The sequence below is a fragment of the Perognathus longimembris genome, chromosome 3 (genome assembly GCF_023159225.1).
Source record: "Perognathus longimembris pacificus isolate PPM17 chromosome 3, ASM2315922v1, whole genome shotgun sequence".
NCBI lineage: Eukaryota > Metazoa > Chordata > Mammalia > Rodentia > Heteromyidae > Perognathus > Perognathus longimembris.
In genome coordinates this window covers 66781790-66805599 of record NC_063163.1, presented here as the reverse complement: position 1 = coordinate 66805599, position 23810 = coordinate 66781790, and the positions used below count along the sequence as shown (strand labels likewise).

At 56.0% G+C, this 23810-nt stretch overlaps 3 protein-coding genes and 1 long non-coding RNA gene across 10 annotated transcripts in view; 2 read left to right on the top strand and 2 right to left on the bottom strand.

The window, feature by feature from the left end:
- Window positions 1-15743, top strand: part of Safb (scaffold attachment factor B) — a 32938-nt gene extending 17195 nt beyond the window's left edge. The window contains exons 5-21 of one of the 2 annotated variants that reach the window (XM_048341902.1): window positions 703-765; window positions 2850-2877; window positions 3768-4320; window positions 4751-4800; window positions 7278-7372; window positions 8297-8446; window positions 8525-8607; window positions 8756-8895; window positions 9020-9108; window positions 10688-10794; window positions 12083-12379; window positions 13117-13254; window positions 13407-13449; window positions 14711-14826; window positions 14931-15031; window positions 15250-15316; window positions 15450-15743. In XM_048341902.1, the coding sequence (XP_048197859.1) occupies window positions 703-765; window positions 2850-2877; window positions 3768-4320; window positions 4751-4800; window positions 7278-7372; window positions 8297-8446; window positions 8525-8607; window positions 8756-8895; window positions 9020-9108; window positions 10688-10794; window positions 12083-12379; window positions 13117-13254; window positions 13407-13449; window positions 14711-14826; window positions 14931-15031; window positions 15250-15316; window positions 15450-15579 (2250 nt within the window). In that variant the 3' untranslated portion in view covers window positions 15580-15743. Of the gene's footprint in view, window positions 1-702; window positions 766-2849; window positions 2878-3767; window positions 4321-4750; window positions 4801-7277; window positions 7373-8296; window positions 8447-8524; window positions 8608-8755; window positions 8896-9019; window positions 9109-10687; window positions 10795-12082; window positions 12380-13116; window positions 13255-13406; window positions 13450-14710; window positions 14827-14924; window positions 15032-15249; window positions 15317-15449 lie in introns of both variants that reach the window. The other variant, XM_048341901.1, reaches the window with a different exon arrangement.
- Window positions 170-13196, bottom strand: LOC125348582. Its single transcript, XR_007210388.1, has 3 exons — window positions 13063-13196; window positions 12040-12043; window positions 170-183 (listed from the first exon to the last, which is right to left on the bottom strand). It is a non-coding gene; the product is annotated as an uncharacterized LOC125348582 (long non-coding RNA).
- A 2232-nt stretch (window positions 15744-17975) lies between the features above and the next one.
- Micos13 (mitochondrial contact site and cristae organizing system subunit 13) lies at window positions 17976-19709 on the bottom strand. Of its 2 annotated transcripts, none has more exons than XM_048341911.1 (4): window positions 19563-19708; window positions 18747-18924; window positions 18553-18604; window positions 17976-18203 (listed from the first exon to the last, which is right to left on the bottom strand). In XM_048341911.1, the coding sequence occupies exons 1-4, from the start codon at window positions 19589-19591 to the stop codon at window positions 18106-18108; spliced, it is 357 nt and encodes a 118-aa protein (XP_048197868.1). In that variant the 5' UTR covers window positions 19592-19708; the 3' UTR covers window positions 17976-18105. The 2 variants fall into 2 exon arrangements, with proteins under 2 accessions (XP_048197868.1, XP_048197867.1); XM_048341910.1 differs by having other exon boundaries at window positions 18172-18203; window positions 18553-18654; window positions 18687-18924; window positions 19563-19709.
- A 211-nt stretch (window positions 19710-19920) lies between these two features.
- Hsd11b1l (hydroxysteroid 11-beta dehydrogenase 1 like) lies at window positions 19921-22970 on the top strand. 5 transcript variants are annotated; one of them, XM_048341904.1, is made up of 8 exons: window positions 19921-20094; window positions 20571-20648; window positions 20743-20873; window positions 21397-21508; window positions 21881-21972; window positions 22249-22342; window positions 22412-22577; window positions 22662-22970. In XM_048341904.1, exons 2-8 carry the CDS (start codon window positions 20576-20578, stop codon window positions 22855-22857), a joined length of 864 nt encoding a protein of 287 aa, XP_048197861.1. In that variant the 5' UTR covers window positions 19921-20094; window positions 20571-20575; the 3' UTR covers window positions 22858-22970. The 5 variants fall into 5 exon arrangements, with proteins under 5 accessions (XP_048197861.1, XP_048197862.1, XP_048197863.1 ...); XM_048341905.1 differs by lacking the exon at window positions 19921-20094 and adding an exon at window positions 20104-20390 and having other exon boundaries at window positions 20747-20873; XM_048341906.1 differs by lacking the exon at window positions 19921-20094 and adding an exon at window positions 20104-20390 and having other exon boundaries at window positions 20747-20873; window positions 21239-21508.
- Window positions 22971-23810: the final 840 nt, after the last annotated feature.

Here is a 23810-nt window from a genome sequence, read left to right as displayed (position 1 = left end):
CCTCAGAGAGGGAGCACCAGGTAGTGGTGTAACATTCTGCCTTCCCCACGTGGCTACCAATGTTATGTAACCAGACACACCAGCTTACCGCCGCATCACTGAAACTGCAGGTGGAACATTCCAGATGTGTGTTTGTAGTGCCTGGGCTAATGGTTGCCTCCTGAGAAGAGCAGGGCAGACGTGCTTTTCAGTGCAAATGCTTTTATCATATCTGAGGGTTTTGATCACAAGCAAAGGTGTTGAGGAATTCGTGCCAGCTCTGCCCTTTCTGTGCTTGGAGAATTTTTGTAGGTGGGGTGTAGATAGGGCTGGGCTTTGCCATGCCTATGTTCCCTTTCCCACACTCAGGCTAGGAAACCATTGTCAGAGGCAGGGCTGGGCAGAGATGCCCTGGCCTGCTGGCCCAGCATTGGTAGCATGCAGACTCTGGCAGGTAGTAGTGACTAAAGCTCTGCTCCACCACCTAGTTCTACACACTGCTTCCGGCAGAGCAACACTGGTCCACTGGAGAACCTGTCCTGCAGGTGTCTCTCCTGCCTCCCTTGGTGGTGCCATTTCTGCGGCCTTTCTCTGTGTGCAGTGCTCATCTTTGCCCCTCTGGAGTCATCACCACGTTCCCTTGCTCAGACTGGTGTTCTGGCTGTGTGGGCCGTCCCATTCCTGAGTGTCAGCCTGATGCCTGTGCTCTCCTTTCCCTCACAGGCAGATGACAAGGAGTCAATGAACAATTTAGATACGTCATCGCCTGACTTCACTATGCTACAGGTAAATTGTGTGTCAGCTCTGCAATCTCATTGCCACAGTTTCTGGAAACCACTGCAGACATTGGCTGGCAGTCTCAGCTGGCAGTCCTTTCGAGGTTGGTTGGCTTGTCAGGACGAATGGGTGGGGGATATATGGCTTCGTCCAAGGCAGATGCACCTGTTGGCTCCCACCTCAGATGTGGGTGGCATTCTTGTTGCAAGTGCACCATCTCCTACCCAGAACACTTTGAATTTTAGGGTTTGCTTCTTTATTCACATTTGGAATATTGCTGTATATATATAGGGAGATATTTGGGGGATGGAAACAAACTGTCAGCACAAAAATGCTTTGTGGTGTTTACCTTAACCTTCATGAGATGAACATGGTTTTGGACTATTTTTAACGTGCCTGCCTCATAATCTGGGCCACCACTGGCCAGTCAGCTCACAGTGTCAGGCTTGGCACACTTCTGGGCTAGAGCTGCTGAGCCTCTCAGTCTTTACTGGGCACAGTTGGAGAATGTCTCTGCAGATGGAGGTGCCTTTCCTCACAGCAGCATAGGGCAGGGGTTTCACAAGGGTTCTCGTACTGTCTAGGGTCTTTCTCCCAGAATCTGCCCAGATTCCTTCTGCTGACTGCCTTCTTGCTCTTTCATTACTGTTCTCAGAGAGGAAAACGTAGGAGTCACATTTGAGGAAGGTTTTGGTTCAGTTCTTTTTGGCCACCCTACAAAAGTGGCAGTGGGCAAGGTGTGCTCAAGTATTTGCCTGGGTTTCACTAGGGTTGATGAGGAAACAAGTGTGGGGTTCAGCCTTTCTCCTCCTTCCTTCTCCTCACTGCCGCCTCTGCTGTGGACGAGAAATCTCCTTTCAGACTCACTCCATCTGCTTCTGCCAGGCAGGGAGGGAGCCACTCTTGATCCATGCGCTGCATCTTGAATGCCTTGTCTGGTGTGTTTCTGGCAGAAGACTCCATATTAAATGGAATGTAGCCATCCCCTGAGGCAGGTGGGGGAATTAGTATTTCCCAGTGGACAAAACAGATTAAAAGTCAACAAGAGGGTCCCCAGCCTCCTCGTGTGCACTGCCTAAGGTAGCAGGATGGGGAAGAGCCTGTTCTAGGGGTGAGGAACCGTCACGGGCAGCTCTGTCACCCACTTGTGTGTCCTTAGGCCAAGTTCCTCAGCCATTCTGGTCTGTAATGTTGAGAAGGATGTCCTCCCCATACACACCAAATGAAAATCCACACAAAAGGCACCCCCCACCCCCAATCTGATGATCTGTCCAGGTCATGCCCCAGGTGCTGGCAAGTAGGACTGGAGCGTTGTTGATGTTTGTTGCTGATTGGCTCTGCAGAGTAGTGCAGCCTGTGCCCAGTAGACCTTAATGGACAGCAGACAGGCCGAGGAAGTGTCCTGAGCTCCCTGTCAAGGGCCTGGAGCCCAAGAGCACAGCCACAGCTCCACGCAGGCCCACAGTGTGGTGCTGATGGTAGACACTGCAGGAGGTGAGGGGAGGCAGGGCACAGCAGTAGCCTGGCTGGACAGGGCCTCCTTAAACTAATGGGGTGTTAGAGCTGCTGTGGTGCGCACAGTGCTGTGGGCCCTGTATAGCAAGGGATGCAAGGATCATTGTGTATGTTGGGTATTTTTTCTGTTACACACCCACAATGGGTACACGGAAAAACTGCTGTCTTTGAATTCTTTACTTTTTGAATAACAGCTTGGGTGCTGTCCCTTAGCTTCTTCATCCAAGGCTAGCACTCTACCACTTGAGCCACACCTTTACTTCTGGCTTTTTGCTGGTTAATTAAATTTAAGTCTCATAGACTTTGGTGCTTGGGCTGGCTTTGAACTGTGATCTTCAGATCTCAGCCTTCTACGTAGCTCATATTACAGGTGTGAGCCACTGGTGTTGGCTGGCTTTGAATTTGAGGCTTTGGTCCCAAGAGCCACACAGGTGTGGAAATCCTCCCTCCCACCCACCCTCCTCATGCATGTGACTGCCCTGCCAGTGCTGTGCCTCCTGTTCAGCCTTGGCTGCTGCTCAGGAATGGACTGCAGTACTGTCCACTTGGCAGCATCTGATTTGTGTTTTCTGTTGCAGGAAATGGAAGAGCCATCTCTGGAGCCAGGTACTGTTCAATGCCAACCTTGGCAGTGGGGGTTTAGAACATTCTAGTTTTCCACTATCTCTAATGGGAATTCTTGAATTTTAACAAGTAGCTGTACTATATAGTGTACATTGTTCTAAAGGTTTACAATCCAGAACATACCAGGATCATAGAGATTGGAAACCCAGCCGTATCACCAGATCTGTGACAGTGGTTAGCTTCTCATTTTGTAAAACGTGTTGGCGAGATCCTGATTTCACGCCTTGTTACACAGAAACTAGAAAGATTTGTAAGCTCTCCAGAGCTCCCACCTCGGCGCCACGAAACAGATCTTGTGATATCGGGCACTGTCTGACTTCGGTGTATGTGATTGAGGCAGTGCAGGCAGGGTTAGGGAGACCCGTGTACACCACTGGGACACGACCGGATTCCACAAGAGGAAAGAGCTCCTCCACGAGAATCGTAAACAAACACAATCACCGTCTGGATGCAATTCTCCAAGCCAACAGAAGATGCTTTCATGTCACACTGCTCTGGTAAACGCAATTCAAAGAAATTTGGAAGTTGAGCTATACAGTTAAGCACCTTGGACTTCAGAAGCTAAATTTGGAAGAGTCATATATACACGGCAACAGAATGAAGACTGTCAAGAATCAGCCAGAAGGTTTTGGGGGTTAAATCTCTGGGATGCTTTCCTCTCCCCATAACGTAGCCTAGCGCAGCCTAGCGTCCGGTGGCAGCGAGCGCAGGTCGTGTACAGTGTCACTGTGTGCACCGCGGGTTTTCCAATCTCTGTGTAGCTAGCGGTTCTCTTGGTGTTAGTGTGGCAGCCGTGCCCATTCCGCATTTGTGATTGCTTTATTTCCCTGGTAATTAAACCTTGTGCCATTCTATTCCTGTTAAATCCGTAGAAAATGAGAAAATACTCGACATTTTGGGGGAAACTTGTAAATCTGAGCCAGTAAAAGAAGAAGGTTCCGAGCTGGAGCAGCCATTTGCACAGGATACAAGTAGCGTGGGGCCAGACAGAAAGCTGGCGGAGGAAGAGGACCTTTTTGGCAGCGCCCATCCGGAAGAGGAGGAGGAGGAAGAGCTTGAGGAGGAGGAGGAGGAGGAGGAGGGAGATTTAGCAGTGGCCCACGAGTCACCGCACGCTCAGTGGAGCGTGGCAGACACCCTGTTAGCGGTAGTGAAAAGGGAGCCCGCGGAGCAGACAGGAGGCGAAGGCGCGAGGACGGACTGTGAGCCTGTAGGGCAGGAGAAGCCAGTTGAGCAGAGTAGCGCGGCCCCCGAGCTGGCGGAGGCCTCTAGCCAGGAGCTGGCAGAAGCGCCCACGGAAGCCCCGAGCCCCGAGCCCAGAGATAGCAAAGAAGACGTGAAGAAGTTTGAGTTTGAAGCTTGTAATGAAGTCCCTCCGGCTCCTAAAGAGTCCTCAACCAGTGAGGGCGCTGATCAGAAAATGAGGTTTGTTGTTTCTCAGTTATAGACCAGACGCTATCTCCTTTTCATTGGTCATTTAATGATGACACGCATAAAGCTGTTGGTTTCTCTGTCCGCAGTTGGCCAGCCACACTGCTGAGATTCTAGATTACTTCCAAACTATGTTTTATTTCTCTTTATTTTACACTGGATACATAAATCTTTTTTCTTTCTCAACCTGTCATGGTTGTCCCCTTTAATTCTTCCTAATTATCTTTAGTCCAGCAGAATTAATTAACTCCTGTGGGTCTGAAATCTTATGGTTAGGTCAGATTTCCAAAACAAGTTTGTTCGGGGTGTAATATTTTCAGAACTAAATTGCGGGTAGGTATGCAACCTCAGCACGTGCTTATGATTTTGAGTTTGTTTCCTCGGTGCTGCTTCCCCACGGAGTGACGCTGTCTCTTGTCTCTAGTTCTGTGGAAGATGACTCAGACACAAAGAGGCTCTCCCGAGAGGAAAAGGGTAAGTCCCTGGGCACCTGGAGCAAGGCAGGTCTCCTCCTACAGTGGTCACATAGTTATTTGTGGTCCTGACATCCTGTGTGCCCCCAGATCTGACTAAGCCCATCAGGAAATTTTCCTACTTCTCTGTCAGGGGCTCTGCAGACCCTGGATTGGAGAGGCACCCACTTCCTAAGGGTGAATGACCATTCTGGGCAGACTCAGTCAGAGTGCTTGAGTTCAGTGGTGCCTAAGCCACCATTTTAAAATACTTATTGAGGGCTGGGAATGTGGCTTAGTGGTAGAGTGTTTGCCTAGCATGCATGAAGCCCTGGGTTCCATTCCTCAGTACCACATAAACAGAAAAAGCTAGAAGTAGCAATGTGACTCATGAGGTAGAGTGCTAGCCTTGAGCAAAAAGAAGCCAGGGACAGTGCTCAGGCCCTGAGTCTCAAGCCCCAGGACTGGCAAAACCAAAAAAAAAAGTTATAAAAAAAAGTACTAATTGAGGAGCTGGGATTATGGCCTAGTGGTAGAGTGCTTGCCTTGTATACATGAAGCCCTGGGTTCGATTCCTTAGCACCACATATATAGAAAAAACCAGAAGTGGTACTGTGGCTCAAGTTGACAGAGTGCTAGCCTTGAGCAAAAAGAAGCCAGGGACAGTGCTCATGCCCTGTGTTCAATCCTCAGGACTGGCAAAAAAAATAAATAAATAAAAACCTAATTGAGGCCAAAATCGCTAACACCTGTAATCCTAGCCACTCATAGGGCTGAAATCTGAGGATCATAGTTCAAAGCCAGCCTGGGAGGTAACTATCCTTGAGACTCTTGTCTCTATTTAAAGAGCAAAAAGCCAGAAGTAGAGTTGTGGCTCAAGTGATAGAGTGCTAGTCTTAAATAAAGAAACTCAAGGACAGCTGGGTGCCAGTGGCTCGTGCCTGTAATTCTAGTTACTCAGGGCTGAGATCTGAGGATCATGGTTCAGACAAAGCCAGCCTAGGTGGGAAAGTCCATGAGACTTTTTTTTTTTTTTAATTGGTTGTAGGGCTTCAATTCAGGGTATGGGCACTGTCCGTGAGTCTTAGCACTCTATCACTTGAGCCACAGCACCACTTTTCATTTTTGAGTGGTTAATTAGAGATAAGAGTCTCTTGGGCACTTTTCTGCTTGGGCTGGCTTTGAACTACAACCCTCAGAGTAGCTAGGATTACAGGCGTGAGACATTGGTGCTACTCATGGGACTCTGACCTCCAGTTAAACACAAAAAGCCCAAACTAGAGCTGTGGCTCAAGTGATCCAGTGCTAGTTTTAAATAAGCTCAGGGACAGTTGGGTGCTTCTGGGTCATGCCTATAATCTTAGCTACTGAGAACACTGCAGTCTGGGGATCTCTGTTCAAATCTAGCCCAGGCAGGAAAGTCCGTGAAACTTTTATCTTCAGTTAACCACTGGAAAACTGGATGTATGGCTCAAAGTGGTAGAGTGCTAGCCTTGAGTGAAAGAGTTCAGGGACCAGGCTCTGAGTTTAAGCCCCAGGGCCAAAGAAAAGCTCAGCAACAACACCCAGTCTCTGAGTATAAGCAGCCTTAGAATCAGTACCAAAAATAATATTTAGTGATTGTACTGGAGGAATAGAAACAGCTTTGAATATACTTGGTTTTGTTTTGTTTTTGGTGCCAGTATTAGGGCTTTAACTCAGGGTATGGACACTGTCCCTGAGCTGCTTTTGCTCAAGTCTGGCACTCTACCACTTAAGCCACAGCTCCACTTGTGGCTTTTTTTTTTTTTTTTTTTTTTTTTGTAATTTTAGTGAAGGTAAGAGTCTCGCAGAGGACTGGGACTGTGGCTCAGTGGTGGAGTGCTTGCCTAGCATGCATGAAGCCCTGGGTTCCATTCCTCAGTATCATATAAACAGAAAATGTTGGAAGTGGCGCTGTGGCTCAAGTGGTAGAGTGCTATCCTTGAACAAATGAAGCTCAGGGACAGTGCTCAGGCCCTGAGTTCAAGCCCCAGAACAGCCAGAAAAAAAAAAAACACAACAAAGAAAAACAAGCATCTCCCAGACTTTGCTCCCTGGGCTAGCACCAAACCATGATCCTTAGATCTCATCCTCCTGAGTAGCTACGATTACCAACCTGAGCCACCAGCCTCTAGCTACTTGGTTACTTTGTAGAAGCTGCCCTTTCCTGCGTGTGGCCTGAAGCATATATGAGCAAAGTCTTGGATTCCTTCTATAGTACCACCCCAGAAAACACCACCAGCCCACCATAATGCATGTCCCACTCATTCTTTGTTCCCTTCAGCCTCCAACAGCCCTGGCACCCATGTGGTGAGCGTTTCCTGGGTTCCTGAATTCCTGCGAGGACGGCGGGCCGGCCCCACCCTCACCCCACCTGCTGCTGCCATCTGGGAGCACTGGGGTGCTCTGGCACAGCTGGCATGTGGACTCGGGGCCACATCGGTATTGCCATTCTTACCAGAATTTTGTTTTGACCAGGTCGTAGCAGTTGTGGTAGGAATTTCTGGGTTAGTGGACTTTCTTCTACAACCAGAGCCACAGATTTGAAGAATCTTTTCAGCAAATATGGGAAGGTAAGAGCCCATGGTTTCTAGCATTTCACACGCGTCATGTGAAGTTTTCATGCTACCTTCCTTTCTGTGCCTGCTGCTTGCTGTCTGGGGTCCTGGAACCTCATCCTTCGTCACTTGGCTGCCCCAGGCCCAAGGACTGTCTCACTTTCCTTCCTCCGCTTCCTCACGCTCCTGCACTCCTCCCCAGAGGTTTGCATGGGCCACTCCTGGTGTCCTCATGAATAAGGTCCCACTCAGTCCTGCATGTAGAGTTGGGAGGCCACACAACAGGGCAGTGAAGCCTACTTACCTTACTCCTGTGGCGCCCCACAGCTACGAGAAGTGGAAGCTCAGTACGTCACCTCTGCGGACACTGTTCTAGACTTACCTCAGCCCAGACAGAGGTTGCAGAGGACAGGTAGCCTCAAGGCTCAGTGTCTGAGCAGGAAAGGGGCCTGCAGTGTCCTGGGTGCATTCCAGCTGTTCTGAGGGTTTAGGAGGAGACAGTGCATCAGAGACCTTCCTGTGGGGCCAGGGTTCCGCAGGGCACAGTGCCTGACCGTTGCCTGCCACTGGGCCCGCGGCCTCAATAGAGACTGTAAACGAGGGAGGCTCGCCTATGCTTGTGGGGCAGCCAAGGCCTCTGGGTGGTATGCAGATGGGTGTGTATCCTCGCCCACCTTTGCCTTGTTCAGCCTCCCGACTGCCATCCGTGTGTGCGTGCAGTGCCTTGGCTCTGGTGTGGGCAGCTGCTATGCAGAGTGGCATCCAGCGCATTGCCCCACACCACACCCAGCCGCAGGGTGAAGGGGTCTGTCGCCAGCCTTCCCTCCCCAGTGCATGGCTGCAACCCATGAGGCTCCTGCCCTCGCTTTCTTGCCTGTCCCAGGCTGGCTGTGGGTGTCTGCAGGCTCAGTGTCACAGCTGTCTCTGGTCTTCCCTTAGGTGGTGGGTGCCAAGGTTGTGACAAATGCTCGGAGCCCTGGAGCTCGTTGTTACGGCTTCGTCACCATGTCCACAGCGGAAGAGGCCACCAAGTGCATCAGCCACCTCCACAAGACAGAGCTGCACGGGAAGATGATCTCAGTGGAGAAGGTGAGGGGCTGCCACTCCCTGCACTGCTCCCTCACCGGGGTAGGGTGCTGCCTCTACTGCATTTTCCTCTTTCCTCAGGCCAAAAATGAACCTGCTGGCAAGAAAACTTCTGACAAGAGAGACGGGGAGGGCAAGAAGGAGAAGTTGAGCGCTGGGGACAGGTAGTCCTCTTCCCTGAAGAGGTGGGAGAGGAAGGGAGGGTCAGAGATGGGCCCTCCAGCCTCGCACCCCACTATCATCTGCATTAGATTGGAAGGATTATACCAAAAACTTGCTCATAAAGCAGTTTGTCTGGACTGTTACCTGCAGGTCTGCAAACGCAAAGAAAGATGATAAAGCTGAGAGAAAAGATGATGCCAAAAAAGGGGAAGACATAAGTGGAGAAAAGAGCAAAGACCCAGAGGAACAGAAAGCCGGCCTCTCTGAGAGGACTCGAGCCACAAAATCAGGTACTCCTAGGGTCTTTGCAAGCCTTGATTCGCTGTGAAGTGATAGCACAATCCCAATAGCGTATGCAGCTGTCTTCTTTTCATCAGGGTTCACTTCTCACCATTAGCTTCTTTGTCACTGCAGGAAGCCGAGGCAACGAGCGCACCGTGGTCATGGACAAATCCAAAGGTGTGCCCGTCATCAGTGTGAAGATGTCGGCCTCCAAGGAGCGGGTGAGTGTCTGCTTCCTGCTGTTGCTCGGCATGGGCAGCTCAGCCTCACTGCAGAGCCTCCTGCCTTCAGCTTCCTGCCTGCACGTGGCCCAAGTGGTAGAGCGCCCACCCCCCGCCCATACAGCCCCAGCACTGTCAGTGTAGTGAGCGAGCACAAAGTGTTGTGTGCGTGAGAAGTGGCGTCCATCCCAGCACCACTCATAAAAGGAAAAGATGGTGGATTTTGTTCTGATGAGAGTAGATCGGCTTGCTTGCTTGTGTTCTTTGCTCAAGCTAGCTGTGGAAGTGAAGGCTGAAAGGGTTTTGCAGGGAGTACTGGCCCAGCACAGCCTGTGTGCCCCACCCCTGGGGGAAAGGTCAGCTGTGCTCCACCTTAGTGGCTCATGTACATCCCTACCACTGCCCTCCGGAAACTGCCTTCCCAGATGCCTCCCACCCACCTGGCCCGGCCCAGCTCCAGGCAGCCATGGGGAGGCACCAGTATTGGTCGAGCATCACAGCTTTGCTCAGAGTGGATCACTGCACTGCCCAGGCACTGATTTTACTAGAGGGCTCGAGAGTTAATATAGAGCAGGCACCGAAGCTCATACTTGTCATCCTAGCTATTCAGGAGGCTCGGATCTAAGGATCACAGTTCAAAGCCAGCCTGGGCAGGAAAGTTCGCGAGACTGTTATCTCCAATTAGTTTATAGGAAAAACCTGAAGTAGGCTGTGGTTTAAGTGGGAAGTGCTATACTTGAGCAAAAGGAGCTCAGAAACAGCACCCAGGCCTCGACCCAAAAAAAAATAAAGGTTTACCATAGACGGCTGAGCGAGTGGGAGGTGAGGGTGCCTGGGCAGGTCCCAGGTGACTGGACGGCAGAAGCTGGCCCCTCGGGCCACCCCTGGAAGGTCCTCTCTTAGAGCAGAGCAGCGAGGCCCCTGGATCTCTGGTCAGGCTCTGCCCAGTGTAGAAAGCTGGCACTGGCCTAGGTGGTACAGGTCGCAGTCCAGCTGCCAGCGAAGGGCCAGCCCTGCCCACAGGCCCTTGCAAGGAGCGGCCTGGGGCTGCGTGGTGGTGTAGTCAGTGTTCTGGGAGCTTCACACCTGAGTCCTACCACAGAGCCTTCTGCTCTTCCACACTGAAGTGTGGTTTGAAAATGGGATGTGCAAGTGTACCTTGAGGTGGTCTGTGCAACACTAGAAGTTGCCATGTTTGGGAAACTGAAGAACTAGTGTTGAAGGAAAAGGCAAAGCTCATAATTTTATTTTTGATACGAAGAACAGCATAGTTTTATTCCTTTCCTATGAAATCAGTTTGGGGGAGGTGGTCCTTTCCATTTTAGCCTATTGATGGCCTTGATGGGTCAGATTGTAGCCATCTTCAGTTTGTGGCTGTTGGGAACCAGGCTCCTTTTGCCACCCCCTCGTTCTCTGAGGAAAGTTTGTTATTCATTAAGAAAGGGTCATCAGTTGGCAGGGGGTGGCACAGGCCTGTGAGACCCTGTCTCAAAGCATCACATGGGCGCTTGCACACAGGCCTGGCCTGGTCTCCCCTTGTCGTGCCCCCCTTAACACGCAGTGCTACTTGGTGGCCTAGGTGTCCAAAAGCCAGGACCGCAAGTCAGCCAGCAGAGAGAAGCGGTCTGTTGTGTCCTTCGACAAAGCCAAAGAGCCTCGAAAGTCCAGAGACTCAGAGTCCCGGAGGTGAGTCGGGATCCAGGGCTTGTGGCCAGTTTTGGGTGTGGGGACACACACTGTATTCTCAGTGAGAGGGCATTGCCTGCAGCCTGTTTGCTTCCCCCAGGCTTGCTGTGCTCTGTGCTAGTCCCTGGCCATTTCCTCCAGAGCCCCGGGGATCCCACTGAGTGGGATTGGGGGCTCTGCTTGGCTGCAGCCCACACATAGATGGACTCTTCTTACTCAAATAAGACTAGCCAAGTAGAAGCACAACAGGAACATCCCAAAGAGGACTTGTAGCCTAAGAGAGAGGGGCAGCAGTGAGGAAACAAGCTTTGGCTATGGCCTTGGCAAACCCATGGACAACATGGAGCCACATGGCTCGCGATGGCCCCCTGACAGAAATAAGGGCTGAAAGGAGCGCCCTCCTTCCCCAGTTTGTTGTGCGGGACCCTGCAGGAAGCCGACAGTGGCCCCTACACATGGTCTGTGGCCCAGCTCAACATGAAAGTAGAGCTCACCTAGCCAACCCTGTGGGAGAAAATATCTCATGAGTCTGGGCGTGGACATCCTAAAGTCACGATGGCATTGCCTGGGTCAGGATTCCCCTGTGTATGTAGAAGAGCATAAAGATGGGACGAAAGATACAATGTGAGTTAGTGCTGGTGTCTCACGGCTGCATTCTGAGCTACTCTGGAGGCTAAGGTCAGAAGACAACTGCTGTAAGCCAGCCCCGGCAGGAAAATCTGTGAGACTCATGTCTAATCAACTGCTGAAAAGCTAGGATAGAGCGGTGGCTCAACTAGTAGACCAGTCTTGAGCAGAAAAGCTCAGGGTCAGAACTCAGGCCTGAGTTCAAGCACCACAATAGAAAAGCAGAAGCCAGGTAGGCAGCCCCCTGGCAGGGCCACACAGCACCTACGTGCAGATGGGAGGCGGACCTCACTGCTTTGGGGGCAGAAGTCAGCCTGCGGATGCCTGGCTGCAGACCCACACGCCTGCGGGCACCACAAGTTTGAGAGGGGGGCTGGCATGGGAGTGGGTGGGCCTCCCATTCCCCCGGCTGGTGGGAAAGGAGCTGACTGAGGGTGCAGGACAATGAGAAGGGGTCGTGCCTTCCTGCCAGGCACCCTGGCCTGCCTGTGGCCAGTGCCCCCAGTTCCCCGCCCTCACCAGGCAGCGTGTCATTGGCATCTTCAGCCGCCGCAGCTGGTGGAGCCAGCCTGGCACAGCCGGAAGGGGGCAGGACACCCGTGCCTGTCGGCCTTACACCCTCCTTGCCAAAACCACGAGGCTAGCTGCTGTCTCACCGCAGGGAGCGGGAGCGCAGCGAGCGGGAGCAGCGTCTGCAGGCGCAGTGGGAACGCGAGCGCGAGGAGCGCGAGCGGCTGGAGATCGCCCGGGAGAGGCTGGCTTTCCACCGGCACAGGCTGGAGCGAGAGCGCATGGAGCGGGAGCGGCTGGAGCGGGAACGCATGCGGGTGGAGCAGGAGCGCCGGCGCGAGCAGGAGCGCATCCACCGTGAGCGTGAGGAGCTGCGGCGCCAGCAGGAGCTGCGGTATGAGCAGGAGCGGCGGCCCGCGGTGCGCAGGCCCTACGACGTGGACGGCCGGTGAGGAGAGGTGCTGGTGGGATCCTGGGTTCACGGTCGTGAGCACCCTTGAGAGGTTGTCTGTGACATGTGCTGGGGACGTGGCCAGGCGCAAATGCACGTGTTCTCTGTTGGGGCATCTTTCTTTTTTTTTCTTTTTTGCCAGTCCTGGGCCTTGAACTCAGGGCCTGAGAGCATTGTCCCTGCCTTCTTTTTGCTCAATGCTAGCTAGCACTTTGCCACTTGAGCCACAGCACCACCTCTGGCCATTTTCTGTATATGTGGTGCTGGGGAATTGAACCCAGGGCTTCATGTATATGAGTCAAACACTCTTGCCACTAGGCCATTTTCCCAGCCCCTGGGGCATCTTTCTAACATGGATTTGAGCCTGGGCAATGGGGAGCCCATGTAACACTGGCCATTGCCAAGACTTGCCCAGCTGTGCTGGCATCTGGTCACTTAGTACACAGTGCTGGTGCAGAGCGCACCTTGGCCATTGGATGAGAGATATTAGCTTGAGAAGGGTCCTTGAAGCTTTTGAGGTGAGGGGCATGGTTAAGGGGGTCCGGAGCCCCTGGCGTGCCTCTGTAGTGACAGTCTGCATATTTTGTCACTGTTGGAAGGGCAAAAGGGCTAGAGCCCGCCCTCACTCCCTGGTTACCACCAGTGAGATGGGCCCCAAGGGCGCCATGAAAGCCAGTCACCCTGCCGATGCAGTGAGGCTGGGGTCCGTTCCTTCATGTCCTGCTCTCCTACAGGCGAGAGGAGGCCTACTGGCCAGAAGCCAAGCGGGCAGCACTGGACGAGCGCTACCACTCAGACTTCAGCCGACAGGAGCGCTTCCACGACTTCGACCACCGGGAACGGGGCCGCTACCCCAACTACTCTGTGGACAGGTGCGTGCTGCGGGCAGGTGGGTGCCTTCCCCGTCCTGGGTACCCAGGCTTAGGGAGCCATGGGGTCACATACATGCAGTCTGGGGCCACACACCTGCATCCCGGGAACGGTGCTGACCCTGCCCTCGTGTGATTACAGTTCCCTTTTTCAGGAGAGAAGGTTCCAGGTCAATGATGGGAGAAAGAGAAGGGCAGGTATGTACAAGCTGCCACTACCGCCGGAGCTGCCTTCTTCCCTCTCCTGCCTGCCCCCCCTCCTGCTGGTGCTGAGCCTTCGTGGGCTCCTAGGCAGGTCCAGGCCATCACTCTGGGGTCTTTTGGGGGCCAGGCTTGCTGTGACAGTGGCATAGCAGTGTGACATCTTCCTGCAGGTGCCCTGGGAACCGGGGGAGGGGGGTGCACTTGGCCTCAGCACATAGCAGAAGTGATTCTGTAGGCCTGGCACCTCAGAAACCTGTTCTTTCCCGCAGGGTGCTGGGCCAAATCCTACTAGTGTGTGTGCCACCTGGCCGTTTTGCCTTCCTTGGACTAAATGTCCAGTTCTGGTCGTCTGTTGTCTTTCTGGAGGGTGGGGGCGCTGCAAAGAACGTGGAGTGCCTGCTCTTTACAGACAGGGCCTCAGCTCACGTGTCCCTGGTAAAAGCACTGCCCCGTGCCAGTAACACTAGGTTGTTGGACAGAAATGTGGTTATATTTTAAGATGGTAAGAAGAGACTAACTGCCTGCTTCTGTCTATTTCTGTTTGTTGAAATACATTTTTTTAAATTTTTATTTATTTCTGGTGCTTCTGGTGCTTATTTATTACTGGGGCTTGAACATGGCTGCTGTCCCTTAGCTTTTTTACTCAAAGCTGGTGCGCTACTACTTGAGTGACAGCTCCATTTTTGGCGTTTAGCTGGTTAATTGGAACTAAGAGTCTCATGGACTTTTTTGTCCAGTCACAAGCCTCAGATCTCAGCCTCTCCCGGGTGGCAAGGATTAGAATGCATGAGCCTTCAGCAAGCACTTGGCTTTTATGTGGCTTAGAATTTAAAGCTTACTGAGGGAAAGTTGCTTTTCCTCCCAAAACTCATGTTTTAAGTGGTGAGCTGCCTAAGCAGAACTGTTGGTGGCCACAGCCACATCTTGGGAGTCTTGGCATGGCTCTGGGTGTGGCTGCGGGCACCAGGGGGCACTTGTCCTGGAGACTCATGCGGCCAGGGCGTGCAGAGGCGAGGTCCTGTGGGCAGCCGTGTGCTGGCGGCACTGGGGGATGCTCACTCACTTTCAGGAGGGAAACGGGGCAGGGCCTGCTTTCTAGTTCTTTGTACTTCCTTGGCCATGGGAGGAAGCGTTGTGGAAACAGAACAGCTGCCCGTGGCTGACCTGTGCCTGTTCACATGGGAAGCCAGTGAGGGGGAAGCCAGCCAGTGCCCCACTCGGGTCACAGAGGCTCCTTCCTTGCTCCAACATCCAGCATTACCCAGAGCGCCACGGTGGACCCGAGCGCCACGGCCGGGACTCGCGGGACGGCTGGGGCTATGGCTCAGACAAGAGGATGAGCGAAGGCCGGGGGCTGCCCCCACCCCCGAGGTTCGTGTCCTCGCCCCGCCGTGCGTGCTCCCCTTGCCCAGTCAGTGGAGGGATCCTGGGGTTGGGGGCAGTCCACATCAGAGATGTCTTTCTCCAAGGGGCAGACGTGAATGGGGAGAGCACGGCCGGAGGCTGGAGGATGACCGTGTGTGGCAGGGGGCGGCTGAAGGGGGCATGATGGAGCGTGACCACAAGAGGTGGCAAGGTGAGCCCCGACCTCAGCGCCAGTACCAGCTGCCAAGGACTCCCATGGCATTTGGGACCCGAGGGGTGACGGGCTACCCGGGTGGCATGGGCTAATCCTGAGCCTGCTGCCCGTGCATGTGGGGAGGGTGTGGCCTTGCCGTTCTCCCAAGTCCCCCATGGCAGCTGCTGGCTGGCACCTGGAGACAGCTGCCGAGCGCACACTGCCTTGTCTTGCAGGTGGAGAGAGGAGCATGTCCGGTCACTCGGGGCCTGGCCACCTGATGAACCGGGGCGGCATGTCAGAGTGAGTAGGATGCTCTCGGGCCCTCAGCCTCCCTCCCGGAGCGGAGCCCCACGCAATGGGAGGGCTGGGCGCAATGGGAGGGCTGGGCGGGCAGCTCCAGAAGGAAGGGGCTGACCTGTTGCCCTGTGTGCAGGCGCGGCGGCTTTGCCCCAGGCAGGGCCTCCCGGGGCCACGTGATCCCACGTGGAGGGATGCAAGGCGGCTTCGGGGGCCAGAGCCGGGGGAGCAGACCCAGCGATGCCCGCTTCACCCGCCGCTACTGAGCACTTCCGGCCCGCGCCCACCCCGTCCAGACTGCGTTCTCCTAGATCCCCTCCAGACACCGTGTACAAATAATTTTTTTATCTGCTGCCATATTGTAGCTCGATACAATGTGAATGTTTGTTTTTGTTCTTCAGTTTTTTTGTAATAAAGTTGTTTCTGTTCACATACCCTTGTTTAGCATGTCTTCTCGCTGGGGCCACAGGCACGCAGGGCTGGCTGCCGCAAGGGGTCACGGGAGCTTGGCAGCATCTGTGCCGACTGTCTGTCCTGAGCCCATTTTAGTCCATAGAGCTGGAGTAGGAACCGCAGTCACCACACACTGCACAGGCTGTGGCCCTGCCTTGTCTGCCCACGCGTCTTGCTGCCCTGCAGATCCCACTGAGGACAGAGGACCCTGACATGAAGCCCTGTGGGGTGGGGGTAAGGGCAGCACAAACCCAGCTGTGCCTCTGCATGCCACACCCAGCACCCCAGCCAAGGCAGAGGCCATGAGGGCTCCTGCTGCCCCCACCTACCCACCACCCGCCCCAGAGCCCCTCTCCCCAGCCAGTGCCACAGCAGGGCTGCCAAGGCCTGGGGTTCCACAGCCAGACACTGCCTATTCAGCTGTGCCCAGTGGCACCCCTGTGGGCACAGCCCTCCCCCAGCCACCTGCCCTGTCCAGCTGTCCCAGCACCCTCCCTTCCGTCCTTCAGGCAGGCAGCCCTGGAAATTCAGATGAGACCTGGGCAGTCACAGCGGACAGCTAGACCACCTGGCTGCACTGGGACTGTGTGGTGAGGGTGGTCATGGGACATGTCCCCCACTCCACAAATGCCCCAGGGCCCCACAGCAGGCCCCTTCCCACCTGCCCCAACTACTGGACAGGCAATGGGACACCCAGCCAAGCTGCCCATGCTCCTGACCTAACCAAGTGGCCACCTGTCAATGTGTGCTGGCTTCACTCAGCCCAGCACCCCAGGCCTAAGTCCTCACAGGTCTTCTGGTCACCCCTGCTGCTGCCAGTTCATGTCTTAGGTCACTCTTCCTTGGGCCAACAGCAGCTCAAACAGGCAGCCATGGGAACCCTTGGGTGTCGCTCATCATACCACCCATCTGTTAGTACAGTCCTCATGTCACAGTGGGTGTTGACCCTTTGCCCAGCTGGCCATTGACAGCCTTATAAGCGCTGCTTCCAGCTGGATGCCCAGGGCCTCTTCCCTACTCTCTACCTGGTACTGGGTTTGGCCGTGTTGTAGGCATGGCCAAAAGCCTCTCCCTCATACCCAGTATCCTTCATGGAGCTGACATTGCATGCATATTGGTGTGAGGGAGAGTGGAAGGTCTATGAAAACAGCAAATGCACTGTTCTGCAAAATATCCATCTCTGGGCTGGGAATGTGGCTTAGTGGTAGAGCGCTTGCCTAGCATGCATGAAGCCCTGGGTTCCATTCCTCAGCACCACATGCACAGAAAAAGCCAGAAACGGCACTGTAGCTCAAGTGGTAGAGTGCTAGCCTTGAGCAAAAAGAAGCCAGGGACAGTGCCCAGGCCCTGAGTGCAAGCCCCAGGACTGGCAGATAGATAGATAGATAGATAGATAGATAGATAGATAGATAGATAGATAGATAGATAGATAGATATAGCTATATCCCACTCATCAGGTTTCTGTTTTAACAGAAGCAGGTGGGCCTGGCTCAGCAGGTGGAAGCGGTCTGAGGACACACACACAGTTTGAGCAATTCCAGGACCTCTGTGGAGGGACTGTGTTTAGCACCCTTGGCTGCAGGCTTCTCAGGACTGCCTAAAGCCTTAGTGAACAAGCATCAGGCTGGGCTGGATCTAGGTGCTTCTGTCCTTCAGTGCCAGGGAGCAGCACCCCTGCTGCTCCCCTGCACAGGGGCAGGGTGCTGCTCCCTGTCTACCCCTACCACGGGCCAGCAAGGTACCACAGCTCCGCCACCTCCAGGCAAGTGCCCATGGAGAGTGCGTGGGAGACAGTGGAACACAGGTGCTGTGGCGACCCCCTGCCCCGCATCCGCTGCTCCTCCTCCCATGTGGGCTTGGTGACATCTGCTGGCTGGGTTCCAGATCAGCCTGGGGAGCTCCATTCACCTCATCTGTATCATCTGTCTGCCTCCTGATTCTCCCCACAGCCACATAAGCTCCCAAACTCCTAGGAATGGGGAGCCCTCTCCACGTCGGCTCTAGTCCCATGCCCACCCTGACTCCTCCTACCTGGGGACGTCATCAGCACCAGGGAGCTGGCTGGTGAACCCACTTTCCCTGAGCCCACTGGGAGCCAAGTCTGCTGGGACTTGCCCACCAAGGGTGCAGACCGGAGAACAGGGTGAACACCAGCCTTGGGCAGGGCCCACCCACGCCCCTCCCCGCCCAGGCCTGCGCACCATCCAAGAACACTTCGAAAGTCCTTTATTGGGCCAGAGAAGCTGGAAGCTGCTCTGAATGAGGTCCCAATGGTGGGGTGCCGAGCCCAAGGTGCTCCTGTCCTTGCTTGGGTGGGGTGGGCAGTGTCTGCTGACTGGTTACTTGACGTGCTCTTTCACATACTCCCAGCCCTCTTTGGTGTACTTGACAGCCTTGGTGGGGGCCACTGACAGAGCAGACATCACCTTGAGGATGCCTGTAGAGAGGGCCCAAATGTCTGGTGAGTCCCCCGCCTCTTTCTTAGTAAACCCCCTAGGGAAGCTCACAGGTACAACTTCCAGCAGGGAAACAGAGGCAGCAATGGGGTGAGCCTTGCCCACAGGACCAGCTCAGCTGTGATTCCAGACCATTACCTTCCATTTTTAACTCTGAACACACACAGCTGAGCCTTACAAGGAGGCTCCGAGGTGCCTTGGCCTGGCAATCCCCACCCTTCCGCAGAACATACAGGAGGAGCAGAAACAGGGATCGGTGGAAAGGAAAGGCTGGGGAATCAGGGAGAGCAGCTGGCTGGGCTCCCTCCCCAAGAAGAGGACGGGGCCTACCTGAATTCCAGGACTCTCGGATGGGCAAGTTAATCTTTGGAGGGTCTGGGAGCTGGGAAGAAAGAGGAGCACAAGGACTGGTGAATCAGGAAGGGTTAGCAGCCCAGTAACCCTTAGGACAGGACATCAAGCAGGGCTGAAGGGACACAAGGCCACCACTGAGCTGACTGTCCGTCACTCTCCCACTCCATTACCTGTGGTAACTGCAGGCCGGCCTGCTCACACACGTACTGGCTGAACTGGTACATGGCCGGGGGCACCACCTCCTCAGCCCTCCTCAGTGCGGCCTCGCTTTTATCGCTGGGTCCTAGAAGCTCGTGGTCATAGGCCAGGTAGACGGCACCCCCAGCCACACTGCCTTTGATGAGGAACCTGCCAGAAGAAAGGAAGGGCAACTTGGCACTGGGCTACTGCCAGCACCTCTGGCAGGGTTTGACCCTCCAAGGGGAAGTGGGGGGGGGATCTCTCAGTGCAGCAGGTAACACCCACATGGCCTGGTGTCTAATGGGAGACGGCATCCAGGAAGACCAGAGTGGCCGCACCCCAGCACAGAGTTTCCAAAGTGCAGGGCCCCTCGAGGCCACTTGAGCTAGTAAACTGAGGCTAGAAAAGGGGTCGTGGGTCATCTGAGGTCCAGCCCCGAGTAGAGGATAGTGGGCATTTTAGGCCCCAGGCCTTGCAGATTTCCAGCACCAGGAACCACGGGGAGGAACCAGGAGCTTTTCTAAACGTTCCCGGGAGCTTCTGGCACGCCACTCGCTGCTCCGGGCGCGCAGTAACCTCCGATAACCGCGCCCGGCAGAATTCACAGACCGGCCAGGGAGGCCCGCGGGGGTCTCGGGCACAGCGGAACGAGGGCTCGTGGGAGGCGATCGGCGCTCCCGGGGACCTGGAGGACCGAGAAGGACAGACACCCCGAGAGGTGAAAAGCAGCTGGAGACCAGCAAGGGGGTGGTGGGTGCCTGCAGCGGGGGCTGGCTCCGGGGTCTCCCGCCCCGCGCCGCACGCACCTCATCAGCGACCACATTTGGGCCACCATGGTCGCTCGACTCCGCGCGCAAGGACACTCGACTCGCCCAACGCTTCCGGTGGCGGCGCTGCAGAGGCCGCTGGGGGATGTAGTCCTTTGGGTTAGGCGCAAAGGCCTCTGGGAGCAAGAGTCTCTTTAAGGGTGAGACTTCACAGCACGCTGTGTGGTTCCTACCACCAGACGCTTCTGGGAAATTCAGAGAAGTCGGCCGGCCGCCGCAAAGGTGCCAGGGAAATGTAGTCACCACGGTCCTATCCAATGGGATGCTGAGAGAGCGACTGCCGGGCCGCTGAGCCTGCTGGGAAATGTAGTGCAGCCCGTCTACCAAAGAGTGAAGGTTAAGAGGGAAGCGTCGGGGGGTCCGGCGTGAAGCCTGATGGAGACACAGAAAGATGGCATATCCACTCGCGCCCGCGCGAGGGACTAACGACCCAGACTTGGAAGAGCAAGCCTAGAAGGCGGTTGTCACGGCAACGCGAGGGCGGGATTGTTCCGGAGAGGCTGGTCTGTCGGCACGTGATCTGTGCGGGGCGTGGCTTTCTGCTGGAGCGGGCGTGGTCTGGGCTGGTGGGTGGGAACCTGGCGGAAGCCGTTGCCTGGCAACACCCCAGCGCGTACCTCCGCGACTCTGCCCCTCCTCTGGGGAGGTGGGCTCGGAGTCACGTGACTCAGATCCGACGGTAGGGGGCGCGGCCGGTGGTCGGGCCCGGCGCTTTGGGAAAAGCAGGCCCACTGGGAAGCGTTCGTGTGAGTTCTATTCCGGGACTCCAGCCCCAGAGGACAGCGGGGGAAACCGAGGCACGAGTGGGTGAGTGCGCGGAACCGCGTGCGATAGGTTAAATACTCCTTTGTCCAGAGGGGGAGGACTACAAGGGTTTCCATCCCTCAGTTCCTCCTGCACACCAGCAAGGCTGCTTCAAACTATGCCCCCACCTGCGTGTCCGCCTGTCCGTCCCACCCATCTGTCCATCCATTCACACCCCCACAGGGGCAATGAAGGTACTGCTCTTCACGGGCCTGGGGGCCCTGTTCTTCGCCTACTATTGGGATGACAACTTCGACCCCTGTAAGTTAAGTGTCCACGGGGAGGGAGGAAGGAACCCGGGGATTTTCCAGAATCCCGCCCACCCCTCAGGCTGACTACGCCTGCTCCGGGCCAGCCAGCCTTCAGGGAGCGCGTGTGCTGCTGACTGGGGCCAGTGCCGGTGTTGGTGAGGAGCTGGCCTATCACTACGCCCGCCTGGGCTCACACCTGGTGCTCACCGCCACCACCGAGGCCCTCCTGCAGAAGGTGAGCCACTGCATGTCGCTTTGTGATGGGGCTTGGGAGGTAAATGAGAAGCATGGGCTCCAATCCCTGGGTGGATCCAGGCTTCCTGTGTGACTTCGGGTAGGTCACCTAACTTCTTTGAGTCTGTTTCCTCATTTGCTGGGCACTTGAAAGAACCTTCTTGTAGGCCGGGCAGATGCTCATAATGGTCTTTGGTTATTGGGAATACTGATAGTATTCAAGCCGCTGCTGTTAGGTTTCTCCAACTCAAAAGGTGGGGAGGGGATGGGCATCTTTTAGTCACCTCCTATGCTTGCTTCTCCACAACCAAGAAATCTTGACTGATGTGAACCTCCTGTGTTTTCAATGCTGGCATTTGCTTTAAGCCCTCGCATCCTGGCCCCTGGGCTACTTGAGACTGAAGTTGAATGGGACTCAAGCAGGGCTGGGGCTTGAGGCAGGATCCTTGACATGTCCATCTGGTGGAGGGGAGCCACCTGAGGAGGGAGTAGAGGCCCACGGGCAGCTCTGCCCCTCCCCTCAGGTGGTAGGGAACTGCCGGAACCTGGGCGCACCCAAGGTCTTCTACATCGCAGAAGACATGGCCTCCTCTGATGCTCCCCAGCGCGTGGTGCAGTTTGCCCTGGACAAGCTGGGTGAGGGGCGGGGCCTGGGGTGTGAACCAGCTGGGCAAGGGGCGGGGCCTGGACAAGTTGAGGTGTGGGAGGGAGGAGAGCGGAGCCTGGGATCTAGACTAGCCGGATGAAGGGCAGGGCCTGGAGCCCATGGCCCAGTCACGAGGAGCAGGGACAATCCTGGAGAGTTGTCAGGAGCCGAGCGTCGTTTCAGGGGGTAGAACTGTGGATGTCTACACTGCATAGGGTTGAAATTTTGGGGGACCCAGGGATCTCAAGTTTGGGTGCTGCTTGAGGCAAGACAATCTTCTCAGCTGACCCGCACCAGGGGGGATGGACCAGGGTCGGGGCCCCTCGGGGGTTACCCCGTGCTGACTGATCTTTCTGGGCCAGGTGGGCTGGACTACCTTGTGCTGAACCACGTCGGCAGTGCACCATCCGGCATGCGGGTCCGCAGCTCCCAGACCACGCGCTGGCTCATGCAGGTGCCCCGCCCCACTCGGCATTGGCCCCGCCTCCTGGCTGTTACTGGCCAGGAGCGAGTCTGGGCCTAAGCTTGGCCCCGCCCCCTCCATGCTGGCCCCCACCCCAGGCTGGCCTAGGCTCCGCCTACCCCTGACTTGACCCCTCCCTCCGGCCGAAGCTCACCCCGCAGGCCACACCCCTTGGCCCTGGGCTCCGCCCCGGTCCCGCCCTCTGGGCTTAGGCTCCGCCCCCTGGCTGGGGCCGCCTCCGCCCCTGACGCGCTGTGGTGCTCCCAGGTGAACTTCCTGAGTTACGTGCAGCTGACTGCGCAGGCGCTGCCCAGCCTGACGGACAGCAGGGGCTCCCTGGTGGTGGTGTCCTCCTTGCTTGGTGCGTGCTCGGGGCCCGGGCCGTGCGGGTGCCTGGACGGGGCGGGCGGTTAAACGTCCTTCCTTGCAGGCCGCGTGCCCGCGTCCTTCCCCGCCCCTTACTCGGCGGCCAAGTTCGCGCTCGACGGCTTCTTCGACTCCCTGCGGCGGGAGCTGGACGTGCAGGACGTGGACGTGGCGGTCACCTTGTGCGTCCTGGGCCTCCGCGACCGCGCCTCCGCCGCCGAGGGGGTCAGGTGGGGCCGAGAGGCGCGGGGTCGAGTCGGGGTGGGGCGACACCCAGCCCCACGCGGGCCCCGACGCGCCTCTTCCGTCCCCAGGGGCGTCTCGCGGGCCAGGACGGCCCCGGGGCCCAAGGCGGCCCTGGCTGTGATCCGGGGCGGCGCCACGCGGGCCTCGGGCGTCTTCTACCCGTGGCGGTTCCACCTGCTGTGCCTCCTGCGGGACTGGCTCCCGCGCCCGCCGGCCTGGTTCGTGCGCCCGGACCTCAACGTGTCCACAGCCGCCGCAGCCTGAGCCCCGAGGGCCGGGGCCGGGGCCGCCCAGCCCGCCGCCCTGGCAGTCGCAGACCCGGCGGTCATAGCCTGAGACAGAGACGCAGGCGAGAAGCAGACCCAAGGGAAACCCGGTGAGACACGGGTGCGGGTGTCCGCGCCCCGCGGGGACGTGCAAGCTTCCATCCTGCTTTCCTGGCTGTCGCTAGTGACCTCATCGCCTCCACTTTTAAGATGAGGACACTGAGGCCCAGGGCAGTGATGTGACTCACGCCCGGGTCACGTTACCCTGGAGCCTGCCCCATCTCCCACCCCGGCCTCTAGGCGCTTCTCCAGCCCCAGTTCTGGAACTCTTGCATAGAGTGAGGAGGAGGGTAAGGGAGCTCCCCATTTTACAATAAAAATTCCTGCCTCGCTTCCACCGGCTCCGATTTCTCAGGGAAAGGGCCCAGAGCTACCCAGGTGCAGAAGAATGGAGGGCCTCACCGGCAACCCCAGCGGTGGGTGGAAAGGGGACGCAGCCCCTTCCCAGCCCAAGGGTGCGTCCTATTTGCAATCAAAACCCGGAAGCTCAGAGCTCAAGGGCAGAAAAGGGTTCCTGCACCAGATTGTCCCTCTTGGAAACCCAGTTTGAACTCTTTATCTGAAAACCACCAATGGTTTACAGCTATGGACAGCTGGGCCCCAGTGGCCCAGGCCTGGCCTGTAATGTCAGCTACACCGGAGGCTGAAATCAGAGGATTAAGGTTTGAAGCCAGCTCTGGCAGGAAAGTCCAACTAGCAAAAACCTGGTTGGAGGTGTGGCTCAAGTGGTAGGACCCAGCTATGACTGGAATAGCTGAGCCACAACGCCATGAATTCAAGCCCTAAAATCAGCAAAAGAAGGATTTTTTTTTCAAAGGAGAAATACAACATATTAAACACTATCTTGCTCTGTCCATTGTTCTCAGACTGGAAATAATGGGCCCACTCTGG

Bases quoted from the DNA above. Each gene is read 5' to 3' on its own strand.
- Hsd11b1l (XM_048341904.1), top strand. From the start codon at position 20,576: ATGAAGGTACTGCTCTTCACGGGCCTGGGGGCCCTGTTCTTCGCCTAC. The intron at 21,509-21,880 runs GTGAGGGGCGGG...TTTCTGGGCCAG, and splicing joins GTTTGCCCTGGACAAGCTGG to GTGGGCTGGACTACCTTGTG. The intron at 22,578-22,661 runs GTGGGGCCGAGA...TTCCGTCCCCAG, and splicing joins TCCGCCGCCGAGGGGGTCAG to GGGCGTCTCGCGGGCCAGGA.
- Micos13 (XM_048341910.1), bottom strand. From the start codon at position 19,591: ATGGTGGCCCAAATGTGGTCGCTGATGAG. The intron at 18,925-19,562 runs GTGCGTGCGGCG...TTCTTCTGGCAG, and splicing joins CAAATGTGGTCGCTGATGAG to GTTCCTCATCAAAGGCAGTG. The intron at 18,655-18,686 runs CTGCTTGATGTC...AGGGTTACTGGG, and splicing joins GGCCTTGTGTCCCTTCAGCC to CTGCTAACCCTTCCTGATTC.